At 36.8% G+C, this 14,670-nt stretch overlaps 1 protein-coding gene across 1 annotated transcript; it reads left to right on the top strand.

Annotated features, from left to right (window-relative positions):
* Positions 1-10,539: 10,539 nt before the first annotated feature.
* LOC131164221 (pentatricopeptide repeat-containing protein CRR2, chloroplastic-like) lies at positions 10,540-14,145 on the top strand. The gene is made up of 2 exons (XM_058121245.1): positions 10,540-13,353; positions 13,699-14,145. The coding sequence occupies exon 1, from the start codon at positions 10,818-10,820 to the stop codon at positions 12,723-12,725; it is 1,908 nt and encodes a 635-aa protein (XP_057977228.1). The 5' UTR covers positions 10,540-10,817; the 3' UTR covers positions 12,726-13,353; positions 13,699-14,145.
* Positions 14,146-14,670: the final 525 nt, after the last annotated feature.

Below are 14,670 nucleotides of genomic sequence, written 5' to 3'. Positions count from 1 at the left end.
GTGGTCTGACACACTTCCATTAGGTTGGTGTTGGGATTAGTAGCTCATTATGACTTACATTTGGAACAAATGTATGTGAAGATGACATTTCTCCATAGTGGCTTTAAGGAGATAATCTATATGGTACAACTAGAGGGATTCAGTCAACTCGAGTAAGAGCACTTAGTTTCCAAATTGAAGAAGTCTCTTTATGGGCTGAAATAGTCTCCAAGGCAATGGTACAAATGGTTTGATTCCTATATGATCCGGATAGGCTACAGGAGGTGTGAGTATGATTGTTGCGTGTATGTGAAGAACATTGATAATGATGGTTCTCTCATTTTCTTATTGTTGTATATTGATGACATGCTTATAGTTTCGAAAGATTTAACTAAGGTAAATCAGTTAAAGGATCTGTTACGTAAAGAGTTTGACATGAAGGATCTTGGTCCAAACAAGAAGATACTTGGGATGGAGATTCGCCGAGACAGAACTATAGAGAGGTTGTGGTTATCTTAGAGCGGTTATGTGGAGAAGGTGTTGGAAATGTTCAACATGGCTGATGCTAAATTGGTATGTAGACCTCTAGCAAATCACTTTAAATTGTCTACCGCTGAATGCCCAAGAACGGAAGATGAAATCCAGGACATGTCAAAGGTCCCCTATGCTAGTGTCGTGGAGAGTTTAATGTATGTCATGGTGTGTACAAGACCAAACTCAACACATGCAGTAAGCGTGGTAAGTAAGTTTCTCTCTAATCTAGGTAGACAGTATTGGGAAGCAGTCAAATGGATTTTTAGATACTTACAGAATACTTCTAATTCTGGCATCATGTTCGGCAAGCAACCATGATAGTCCATTAGTTATGAGGTTGATTGGTGCTGATTATACAGGGGATATGGATGACAAAAGGTTTACAACGGGTTATATTTCCACCCTTGTAGGAGGAACCATCTGTTGGAGGTCCATGATACAATATCTAGTGGCATTGTCTACAACTAAGTCTAAATATATGACATTTGCCGAAGCTACAAATGAGGCATTATAACTTACCGGTTTAGTTAAGGAGTTGGGTATACAATAAGGTGGAATTGTGCTGCATTGTGATAGTCAAAGTATCATCTACTTGGCGAAGAATCAAGTATACCAACGCTAGAACCAAGCATATTGATATAAGATTCCACAGGGTTCGAAAATTGATCTTTTCAGGTGAACTTGTACTTGAGAAAGTTCACACATCTAAGAATCCAGCGGAAATCTTAACGAAACCAGTTGCCACTGAAAAGTTCAAGCATTGCTTGGACTTACTATAATAACCCAGAAAAAAAATAAATTAATTAAAAAAATTAGTTAATTAAAATTATTAATCAATTAATTAGTTAAAAATTATTAAATTAATGTATTAAATAAACAAATAAAAAGAAATAGTATGAAAAAAATTAATTAAGAGTAATTGGTAATTAATTAATTAATTAAATATTATTAAATTGATTTAATTTAATTAAATAAAGTGGTGGTTATATATATATATATATATATATATATCACTTATCCTATATATATAAAATATAATATAATATTATTATCATATATAATAAAGTAAAAAGAAAGAGAGAAAAAAAAAGGAAGTTAGAAGCTTCCTGTGAAATTTCAAATTGAAATCTTTGAGTTGATCCAAAGCAGAGAGGCCGCCCTCTGAAATCTCTCGTTGCCTCCTTCCGTCTCTGCCTCTCTCTCAATTTCCCGACGGATTCTTGACCGATCGTGAAACCGAAAATACAGTTGGATTTCTAACTCAGCCACCAACATTTCTACTAGAGTGGATTTATCGTAGGAGCGGCGTAGACACTACTCCTAGGGAAATGTATATTTCCTCTAAATCCTTAATTTTTCTTTAAATCTGCCATTAAATCGACAATCAGGCACCACTACGTGGTCTTAGTCGTGATCGTTGTCATTTTGACATGAGTGATTTTCAATTGAGGTTTTCTAAGCCCCACTCCAAAGTGAGAGTGAGATTTGGAAAATTAGGTGAACTGGTTATATTTAAGGGTATAACCATTTATTTGGAATTTATAATATTAAAATAATATTTTATTTATGGTAATTTAATGGAATTAGGATATTTTATTCAGGGTTCGAGTGAGCGCCATAGGTATTTTTCAGGGTCCCTGTTAGCATAGTTCAAGAAACCAGGTAAAGGGAAAAATATATATTAAACCAGAATTTTTATGAATTTAATGAAAAATGAATTGTGTTATATATGCATGTATATGTTTCGGTATGAGTTTAAAATGTCAACCATTTAAATTATGTTTTTCCGAGTTTAGGGCATTTTATTAGATATGTATATGCGAAAATGAACTGATGAAAGTGGAAAATATTTTCAGGATAATTATGTAAGAAATGAAATGTATATTCAACATATAAACGTTAGAAGTTGGTTGGCTTATTTTACAGGCAATGTATGAATTTTATTACTAAATTGTGTTGCATAAGTAAATATAAGTCCTGTGCAAATATATGTTAAATGTATGAGATGCAGGCTAAGTAAGTAAAGTGTTAAGAATGAAATATGATATAAACCATGCTGCTTGTGTGTTAATACAACTATGTAAATATATGACAACTGAAAATCGTGTGAGCAAATTCTAGTGCATTTCTATGTGGACTTCCTGATGACGAATGGTATCAGAGTATTAGGTTAGGGATGATTAATACCAGCGTATAGGGACTAACTGATGACAGCTAAAACGAGTTGTGTTGGAAAAGGTGTATTCCCAAGAGGGGGGGTGAATTGGAAATTTTAATTTTTCTCCTAGGTTAAGTTAGAAGTCAATATGTTTTGGTAACCTAGGGTCCTTCTACACGGTTCCAAATGTGCTGATAAATAAAATACGTGGAATTTAAATCATGCACATCATTCATACAATAACATATACGTGCGGTAAATATAAAGTGCTGAAATGTAAATAGACACACGATATGTTATCGGGGTTCGGCCAACTGTGCCTACATCTCGCCTCTAGCTTGCAAGCCAGAGGATTCCACTAATAGCTCACTTAAGGGTGGAGCGTCACCGTTTACAACCAGGTCAAATTAACACAGGGCTGACCTCAACCTTAACCAGGTCAATTTGCGGGGCTGACCTCAACCTACACGCCTTAACAGGACGACGCACCTAACTTTCCTAACCTGGTCTAAGCCAATCCGAGACTATTTCAAGGCTAGTCTCCCTCTTCAGGCCCGTGCCCGGAATACAACAGGTTTGCTGAATAAAACAAATGGTACAGTGATTGTGCTTTCAAGTAAAGCAGATACCCAATTACGTTCAATCACATACACCACAATATGAAATAATATGTAAGCTCAGTGTGGTCCAATATTTCAACTCTCAGATATATATATATATATATATATATATATATATTTACTATCAGTGTAATGAGTGCGTGAGAGTAACAATCAAGCAATCTTTGTTTCACAAGATATTCAGGCAAGATGTTCACACAAAGATGCTAGCCAAACAATATATATATGTATATTTCAATGAGCGGGTTTTCTCAATCGTATGATGCTCTAGTAATGTATATGTTTGGTTTGCAAAAAGATATTCAATCTTTGTATTCAGCAAATAATATGTAGGTCAATGAATATTGCAACAAAGATCAATATCACATAAACAAATATCTATTCAAAGTTATATCAAGATAAATCCCACAAGATATTTGGAAATGTTTGAAGAGATTTTGCAATCCAAAAACAAATACAAACTTCACAAGATATTGCAATGAATGTGCAATACTTAAAGTTTAATATAAGTCTTCTTAGGAGAGACTTATTAACAAAGTCCCCTAAGAATACTCGGGTTGGCTCTCAATTAAAATCATCACAAACAATTAACACACTTGAGAGAGCAACCCTAGAAAGCAACAACACTTAAATCACACTTACAAAATATGTTTGAGTGGAAGATCTGGTAAGAATAAGTGTTGGAGGCTCAACAAATGAGTATTATAAACTTTGGGATTTTTAGAGAATTTTCCCTAATCAAAGTGGCTAATGTATATTTAATTTTCTCAAATGAACTCATATATATAGACATGAGAGAAAATATGACCGTTGGGGACCTATTGGGTATTATTAGAAAAGTTTAATGACGTTTAAAGCATTTTAACCCTGTTTAAAAAATATTAACTACGGTAAAAAATCAGGGCAACTCGAGAGGTCCGGTCGACCAGAACAAGTTCGGTCGACCAAGTCTCATATGGTTCGGTCGACCATGGAACTTTTGAACTGAAGGCTCGGTTGACCAAGAGAGGGCGATTCCTCAATTTTTCGAGGTTCGGTCGACCAGGGCATTTTGAACTGCCTGGTTCGGTCGACCAGACCGTTGGAAATTCTCTCGAGGACCCTCCGGTCGACCAGGTAGTTGGAGTACAACAAGGGTCGGTCGACCAGATGGTTAAACTTTTGACCCCAGGGGGTTTCGGTCGACCAGGGCCTTTTGAACTACTTGGTTTGGTCGACCAAGTGGTCAAATGTTGACCAAGAAGGGTTTCGGTCGACCAGGTATCTGTGAACAACCTAGTTCGGTCGACCAAATGGTCAAACTTTGACCCAGGGAGGTTTCGGTCAACCAGGCCAAAATGAACTAGCTTGGTTGGTCGACCAAAAGTGCACCATGTGTGCATTTTGGTCCCGTATCGAAACAAACAAGCCCTATTCAAGTGCCTAACATATATATATATATGTGTAAATGTGTGTGTCCTAAGGTCACTTGGGGTCCAATTTGAAGACACCGAAAAAGTCTTGTGTCGGTCGATCGAAGGGAAAACCCTAAGGTCTTTCTAAGGTCATTTTTCATTCACAGTTTGTTTGAGCTTACATATTATCATGCATGTGATGTGTGTGAGCGTATTACAAACCAAAGCCCTAGTTACTATTACAGACCTTTCCTACTTAAATATTACAGACCCAAATATAAATTACAACAAATAAATTATATATAGGGTCTTTAGGGTCTTCGTTTTCCTCCGGGTCTCCGAGTGTCATCGTAGGATACTACCAAGATAAACCTGCACATCAACTCGGCAGTCATTAAATACCTAAGTATTTGTCATAATCAAAACAGGGTATGACCCATAGGGTCAACAAGTTGTGTTAGTAGATTTTAGGGCATTTCCATGTGAACTAACTGATGACGGCTAAAAAGCGGTTGTAGTACGAATGAATGAAATGAAAATAGAATGAAATGACAATAAAATGATAATGGAATGAAATGTGAAATATGAATGATGTAAATGGGAAAGGATCACTTAAAGTGAAATGCAATGCAATGTTTAAGTTATGAACATGAACAAATGTGAAGGATTGAATAATAGCAGAAAGAATAATGTATTATGATATTAGAAGTATCTATGCTCGTAGAACATGTTACGATTGGGTGGGGCGTACTCTTCGTCTGAGGGCTTGCTGAGAAATGCGAGTGCGCTAGTAACTTCAGATGTGGCAATAGCTGCATAGCGTACTAGGGTAGAAGGAACCTACTTGTATGGGCTGGTAGATTTCTCTATCCTTGGGGTCTTCGTTGGTAAACCTTTGTTTGAACTGTGTGAGTACGAGATCAATCTAATACTTGAGGGCTTACTGAGTAAGGTGAGTGCCCTGGTATGCTTCAGCAACGATCCTAGGGTTGCCTAAGTATCAGAGTAGAGGGGTGCTACTTGTATGGGCGGGTAATCACCCCTATCCTTGGGTAATCTCATGGGTTAAATCTTTTGCATGTGATTGATTAGGTTCAGAGAATGATTTCAGAAATTATGTTAACAATTTTCAAATGTTAAATATTATGTTATTATATAAACTCATGTTAGTCGCACACTGTTTTAATATATTATTTCTTCCCTAACCAAAATGTGTCTCACCCGAATATGAATTTATCTTTTTCGGAGATCGAGCTTAGAGAGCTCGAGGTTTTATAGTATTTTTGGAAAATAGAAAGAGAAAAGGGTATATTTTTATGTTAATTTTGAGATGTATAAATTTACGTTTTATGTTCTATGGTTTAAGTTTTTTGAGATATGGATGGTTGTTGTTGGTTGTCCCAGCTAGGAAGTATATAGTCTAGAGGGGGGCTGAATAGACTCTTTTCGCGGAATACGTATTTTTCTACAAAATAAAAACTCTTGGAAAGATACAAGAAATTATATCACAATATAAATATAAATCATGCACAAGATATACAATAAAGAGTGTATGGGATAGAAAGAATAACACTGATATTTTTACGTGGTTCGACACCAAGCCTATGTCCACGCCTTAGCACCAAGCCAAGGATTCTACAATCCACTATAATCGCTCCTTCCGCAACGGAGCAAGCCTTACAAACTCGGGAACAAATCCCTACTGCTCATAAAGAACCTTTACCGATTCGGTTCACAAAGAACCTTTCACAAGAAGATGGAAGATTACAAAGAATGCTCCTTACAATGAGCAAATATGATTTACAACTCAAACCTCACACTATTCTCTCAAGAATTGAATCAAACACAACAAGTGAGCAAGAAAGAATGAGCATATGTAATGAAGAACTAATATGCAATGTGCTAGGTTTTGTATAAAATGATGTTTTTTACTTACAATGATCAAAGACCTTCAAAACCATGTTAATACAAGTCTAATAACTTGTATTTATAGCCCAAGAGCGTTAGGAGCCGTTAACTAGCTATTAGGGGGAAGAAAAGATATTTTATTTGATAAACTAGCCGTTTTCCACCTGTTAGCGTCATTCTGCCCGTTGGACTCGTCGACTAGGCCTATGCACTCGTCGATTAATCATATACTGCAGCTCGTCGGTGAATCTCCTGTGTTCGTCGAAAAGGTCCCTGAATCCAAAAAAGTCATCAACATGAAAGTTGTGACATTTTGTCTTAGCTTTTTAGGAACACCAAGATCGTCCCATTTGGACTTTTCTAGCAAAAGTTATGCCCAAAATACCGAAGGGTATTTAGGACTTAAGGCTACACTATGGTAGTGACGATTGCTTTGTTTTTCCTTATCAAAAAGCATTTTAATGACTCAAAACATACTTAGACAAAAGTATATGAAATATATTAAGTCTAATGAAGATTAAAACTTGTCCAAATGAGTTTTCTTTTGAATATAAGATTGAAAATCCATTTTGATATCTTATATGCTTAGTATGTCCTTTTATAAAGATACTTGACTTTCTTTGAACCTTTAGGACATAAAACTTGTTTTAACACAATTGAGACTAAGTATAAAAATGTTGTTAAAACTAGGATGTTAAAAACTTCTCCCTTTGAAAACATATTTTAGTTTTAGGATTCATTCGACAAACTTTTGTTTTAACTTAGAAAACTATGAATTGTGAGTTTGTTACTTTTGTGCAGATCCTATATGCTCATATGTCCTAGCATGCTTATGAAATGGCTCAACTCTTACTCAAAAATCATGCAAGACACACACCGAAGGAGTTACAATACACACTCACTCACACAACCCTTATTACAATTAATTTATACACAATAAAAACTTCAAGATGTGCTTTGGTGCTTTTGAGTCAGCGTCCTTCCGATCTTTCCTATTTGATGTCTACTCAGTCTGATCTTTGCTTCTAATTTGGTACTTTCGTGTATCCAACACTTTGTACCTGTACTAGATAAGATCTGCAAGGATGGAAAATACTAGGAACAACAAATAAGTTAATATCATCAAAACATATAAACCAAGATAGTGTAGTTGTCAATGCTAATAGTTGTGAATATTGGAAGTGTAGATTATGTTTTGGAGACATGTATATATGTGATTACAGGTGGTGAATAGTTAATTTTAATTATAGATAGGAATAGTAAACTCTGGTATTATATTTGTAGAGATTATATTTATGTTTTTCATTGCGTACATGATATTAGTATGTGGATTATTAGGTAAATGAATAGATTAGTAGCACTTCAGGCCGACCTAGAGGGTCGGGGCGTTACACTTACTTCATGTCTCCAAGTGCTAGAATGGAGACAGACCCAACCTAACATTCCAAGGTCAAGGTGGAGCAACATGCTTTGTTTTCGTTTATTTCTCCTAAGGGGGTGTATATTCTCCAAGGTGGAGATTGTTGTATTTTGTGGCTTATATCTTTGAGTGGGTGACATACACAAGAAAAAAACATGGATAAATCAGTGTGCTGGGGAAACTGTCGACGATTTGCTTTTACCATCAACGATTTGGCTGAATTTTCAGAATTTTTGCTCTCAGTATTTATCCATCGAAGGAACCATCGACGACTAACTAAACATTGATGAGATAGTTTGCTCTCGGTGTCTCAAACCATCGACGATTTGCTAAAACTATCGATGGTTTCGTTCTGGGCAGTGACACTGATTTTGAATTTTGAATGTGAACGTTAAGTTGGTTGGGTGTTTGGACGGAAAACCTCCATGATGTTTATATTTATGTCTATTATGATGTATCTGTAACATTGGAAATGACTTTGACACAAGATAGTAATATTTCTTTACTGATTGCTCTCGTGGATGTAGGCATTGTCAAACCACGTAATTCCTTGTATTGGTCTTGTTTTCATTTGTTTGTTGTGGTTGTGTTCTGTATTTGTTCTTTCATTGATTGTTGCGTTTGATTTTCACTATGCAAAATTCGAGTTTTATACAACAATAATGACTAAATAAATTACATAACAAATCCCTAAAGTTTCACTAAATTATATATTACTCCTTGACTTTAAATCAACATTTTACTTCTTAAATTTACAAACAAATTGCAATGTCATACATAATGCATACAATGTTAATTACCTAACTTCCATTAATCCACATGACTAGGAACATGACTACATTTTTGTGAAATGACTTTTTGTATTCATATAAAAGCTACAAATAAACTCCATTCCCTTTAAATTGAGTTGGCGCCAAAATTAGTTCTATTTCCCATCACATGATAGTTGAACAGTTGACTTAAGATAAAGGTGCACTATTTTATTCGTTGTATCTATCAAGGGCAAAACTATCATTTCATAATATATTTGTCACATGATCGGATACAAGCTTGGACAATTGATGGTAAGATATATATGACATTGCAAATTTTTTATAAGTTTAGAAAGTTAAATTCATGATTTATATTGTGGTTCATCTCTTGGCTTCCAAAAGGGAAGATTGGATCTTGTTTTTACCAAAGTGAGGATTTGAGGGAGTAGGATCCTATATAACTGCCCTATGAGGCACTCATAGATAACTATACTTACAAAAAAATGAAGAAAGAGAAAAATTTAGAAAGTAATTTGTAATCTATTTAACTTTAGGAAAAACTATGAAATTGGAGAAAATATTAGATACAACCTATGGACCATGTCATCCTCTTGAATTTACCATCTAACCAATGACCATCATTCATGGTAGAATTGCCTTAGGGAGCAAGTTATACTCTAGTTAATGTTTCATAAAAATTAAAATGAGCATAGGAGCAATGCTATGTGTTTGTCAAAACAATTACTCATACACCTTTTCATATGGTGGATGGTAGGGATTGGTTGTGGATGTATGGTGTAGATGAAATGAACTCGTTATATTAGCTCAAGCCAAAGGTATTGATATAGATGTCCTAAAATTAAGAGAGAAAGAGAGATAAAACAACATTAGATTGTTTACCACTAGGCTAATTGGATTGATGTGTAAAAATGATTCAATGTATTATACTCTTTTTAAGTAAAATCTACATCAATTATAAAGCTACAAATTATAAATTCAAAATATTAACCCTAATCATAAATTTGGTCTGTTTCAAAACATTAAATGACCTAACTACTATAGTTGATAGAGCTATAATGTCATGAATGACATACTCATACTTGTATGTTATGTTGCTTGATGACGAGGTGACCTTGTCGCTAAATGGACAACCTCTTTACCTAATTTTGCCAATGATTGGGTGGCATCATGCCATTGGGTGAGTGTGCCTACATGTCTTGAGGATACACTCATGGCCCTCCTAGTTGGATGATGCCCTATGCTAATGCCATATGTATGATATTTGGCCTCCATGTTACATATTTAAAAGGGTGCATAAAAATTTCACCAACACTATGTATTTGCAACCTTCACGGAACTCACATAATACACAAAAAATAGAAGAGAGTAGGGAGGACACATTATTTTGTACTCCTTGCACGCTAGGATTATTCAAAAATATTTGAAACTAAAATGTAAATTTGATTAACTAATTTGTTTGGTTTGATTTTAGTTTTTTTTTTTTTTCATTAATTTTGCTATGGGTTTGAATTCAATTTTTAATGTTCATGAATCAATGATTATTCAAATGAAATCAATATTGTAAATAAATATATATCATTTATATTACAAAATAATATGCACAAAAATTTTAAATGATTACTTTTTATAAATGAAGTGTAAATGCACACAAAATATTAAAAAAAAAATTATTATAATTTATAATCAATGTGAATCCATCTTTCAAATTAATCGGACATCGATTAATTGATGAGTTCCGGTCAATTGGAGTTCGTAGAAACATGGAACCCAAACTTTCGATCGGGTTCAATGTTTAGGATTTCGAATTGATTACCAGACCACCGAACTGCGCACAGCTGCATGGTCCCATGAGGCCCCGGACCTCGTGCTCAGCCTTTTCTGGAGTATGATCGAGCATCCTCTCCCCATCTCTCTCTCTGACCCATTTTCTGGACTAGACTGGTCGGGTTTTCGGAAAGGTCAGGTAGGACATAGAACTCAGAAAGCCTTCAAATCGAGCTCCTTCCTCACACATTCTCTCTCTCTCCCCCCATGAGATGGAACAGACTTCCTCAAAGCCTAAGCTTACGAACTATCGTAGAGCCCCTCATGCAAAACCCACCTCACCTCTCCTCCTATGCACCCATCTTCCAGTTCTTGACCGGCCAGAACTTCCTAAAACTTGGCCAACAGACCCACGCCCACATGACCCTCCGTGGTCTCCAACCCGACGCCTTTCTCGCCGCCAAGATGGTCGCCATGTACGCTAGCTCCGGCGACCTTGACTCCGCCGTAATTCTATTCCACCGAGTCGCTTACCCCTCCACTCTTTTGTTTAATTCGATTATTCGGGCTTATACCCGATTTGGATATCCTCAAAAAACCGTAGGAATCTATCATAGAATGCGTGGTCTGGGCCTTCAGGCTGATCACTTTACATTCCCATTTGTTCTAAAGTCTTGCGCTGATTTATCCGGTGCTTGTATGGGGCAATGTGTACATGGGCTGAGTTTGAGATGTGGATTGGAGTGCGATATTTACGTTGGCACGTCCCTGATTGATATGTATGTTAAATGTGGTTTCATGGATGATGCCAACAAAGTGTTTGATATAATGAATGTGAAAGATATTTCTTCGTGGAATGCACTGATTGCGGGTTACATGAAGGAAGGAAGGATTCATCTTGCCGAGGATTTGTTTGGACGTATGCCGCGTAGGAATACTGTTTCATGGACTGCAATGATATCTGGGTACACTCAGAATGGGCTTGCAGAACCAGCATTATCTTTGTTTGATGAGATGTTACAAGAGGATTCTGAGTGTAAGCCCAACTGGGTAACAATTATGAGTGTCCTTCCCGCATGTGCGCATTCAGCTGCCCTTGCACGTGGGAGACAGATACATAAATTCTCTAGTGAGATTGGTCTGGATTCGAATTCTTCTGTCCAGACGGCACTTGTTGCAATGTACGCTAAGTGTGGGAGCCTTGTTGAGGCACGCCACTGTTTTGATAAGTTATGTTTTAGAGAAAAGAATTTGGTTGCTTGGAACACTATGATAGGTGCTTACGCTTCTCATGGATGTGGGATGGAAGCTGTATCAACATTTGAGGACATGATAAGAGCTGGGGTGGAACCAGATGCAATCACATTCATGGGTTTGTTATCTGGGTGCAGCCATTCTGGTCTTGTTGGTATTGGCTTAAGGTACTTCAATTGTATGAATAGGGTTTACTTTGTGGAACCAAGAGTTGAACACTATGCTTGTGTCGTAGATCTATTTGGCCGTGCTGGGCGATTGGTTGAAGCAAAAGAGTTAATCGATCGAATGCCCGTGGAGCCTGGACCTAGCATCTGGGGTGCACTATTGGCTGCTTGTCGGAGCCACCGAAATTTAGAGATTGCAGAGATGGCAGCTAGAAAGCTGTTTGCTTTGGAACCAGAAAACAGTGGGAATTATGTGATGCTGTCAAATACATATGCTGAAGTTGGGATGTGGAAGAAGGTGGATACTTTGAGATCTATTCTAAAACTTCGAGGCATGAGGAAAAATCCTGGATGCAGCTGGATTGAGGTTAATGGGAAAGCCCATTTGTTTCATGGAGGAGATAAATCTCACCCACAGACAAAGGAAATTTACTTCTTGCTGGAAGCCTTGCCCGAGAAGATCAAGGCAGCTGGTTACATACCAGATACTAGTTTTGTGTTGCATGATGTCAGCGAAGAAGAGAAAGAGTACACCTTAGCAACTCACAGTGAGAAGCTTGCCATTGCTTTTGGCCTTATTAACACCTGTCCTGGAACAGTACTTCGAGTGACCAAAAACCTTAGAATCTGTGGAGACTGTCACACAGCCTGCAAATTCATTTCCAAAATCTACGAACGGGTGATAATTGTGAGAGACGTCAATCGATTCCATTACTTCAAAGACGGATCTTGTTCTTGTGGAGACTACTGGTGAGTAACCAAGGAGCTAAAATGCTATTTTTAAGCATTGGTCTCAGTAAGTTCACCACACAGCTTCTGGATTGTTTTATTCATCATCATTCCAAGGAGGGAGATCTTGGATCTTTGGACATCTGTTGTCATTCCACACTATTTAATATCTCAAACTTCGACTGTGATGTCAGCAAGATATTTGATTTGTTTAGTCTGGGGAAGCCTAAACCTTCAAGCATAGCTCGTCAAGGAGCTGACTAGCATGCTGCGTGTTGAAGTCTACTTCTAACAGTTGAATCAGTTCAAGAAAATTTATAGAATTTCAAGAAAACATTTTTGGTGAGGACGTTCCCTGCTGAAGTTGCTCTGTTGCTTGGTTATAAACAACTTTAATGACAGAAGTGTTTGCGTGGAGGAGGAAGGACTTGGTTGAAGTCATAGTGGTCTTAGTGACTTCCAACGAAAAGGATATCAGTCCACTGTCATTAGTCATGTGATCTCTAACAAAGAGTTTCAAAGGAGGTGTTGGGAACAAAGGCCAGAACTTTTGCATGCTGGTAACCCCACCTATGGAATTGGAGGAAAGATGAAATCAAATGAAGCAGATATTGTAGTCATCTACAGTGCGGAGGACTGAGGACTAGCCTGAGGTAGCATTTCATCTTCCACCCTTTTATTGGGGTTCTCTTTTTTGAAAGTGAAAGTTAATTTTGAAGCACTTGGCAAAATGCTTTTTTGAGCACTTGAAAATTGTTTTTTGGGTGACCTTTTAAAAAAGCCAGGATTTTGAAGCTTTTAAAGCAAAAGTGTGATTTTTTTTTAAATAGAATTTCATATTTCATGGACGCGTTAATTTTTTTATTCAAATATTATGAAATTGTGTTTCCAAATGTTCTCACAAAAAGCTCCATCTTTATTTGTTACACACTCAAATTCAACTTCTCTTGGTTGGATGGAAAATGCTGATTAGGAAATACTTCATTTTTTTTTTGCAGGATCTCAATCTTTTCAAAGACAAATTTTTACATGTTTCAAGGGGATTTGCAGTTGTGCAGTTTCATTTGCTAGTGCTGTTTTTGGTTATTGATTGAGCCGGTTGGACATTGTACATGAGTCCCTTACTTCTTAACTTACACTGTGTTGGGTTTTGTGGAGCCTAGTTGTGCCGACCCGAAATAATGCTGCGTGTTTTTTAATGAAAGATTTTCTTACTCAGGGCTTAGTCCATGGAGCGAAGGCTTGGGCCAATAGGCCTTTTTCATAGCCCATTGGGAGCCCTGTGTGCAGCATATAAAGCTATTGTTTTTTGGTGATTAGGTTTGGCCGTCATTTTGAGAGCGAGAGAGAAAACATTGTAAAGATGCACTCTCTGTTTTTCTTCCTGATTATAGTGAAATCCCTGCAACTCCGTGGACGTAGGCAAATTTGCCGAACCACGAAAATATTGTCTTGTGCGTGTGATTGTTCTGTTTGGGTGTGTGTTTTGCTTTTATTTTGTTTCTCATAGGTTTGGGAATTTCGTGTTTCTTCCCAACATACTGCAGATTCTTAACTGACTATGACAAAGGGTGCAGAAGGTGGCAATTGGCCAAGCAAACTTGAACAGCTGAACCGCCATTCAGCTTTCTTCATTAATCTTAATCACCCTCTGCATTGAAACATCAATCAAATTTTAGTCTTCCCAACTCTTTTATTCAATAGTCAGATTTTTTCCATTGCTCTTTAATAGGCATCAAGCTGCCTTTACCCTCATCTCAACAACTCAAAACATCAATTGCATCACTCACCATCGGCAATTCTTACCACAAAATCTCAGCACAATGTCAACATTGTGTCGAAGTGAAGCTCTACTTGTATAAAGCATCAACATTCATTTTTGATGTCCCATTGAACATACTTCCCAATTTGAAAGACAAGAAAAACACAATTATTATTTAACCCATTCTAGAACTTGACCCAAAAATATA

Source organism: Malania oleifera, chromosome 9 (assembly GCF_029873635.1).
Source record: "Malania oleifera isolate guangnan ecotype guangnan chromosome 9, ASM2987363v1, whole genome shotgun sequence".
NCBI lineage: Eukaryota > Viridiplantae > Streptophyta > Magnoliopsida > Santalales > Ximeniaceae > Malania > Malania oleifera.
This window is presented reverse-complemented; position numbering and strand designations above follow the sequence as displayed.

Bases quoted from the DNA above. Each gene is read 5' to 3' on its own strand.
- LOC131164221 (XM_058121245.1), top strand. From the start codon at position 10,818: ATGAGATGGAACAGACTTCCTCAAAGCCTAAGCTTACGAACTATCGTA.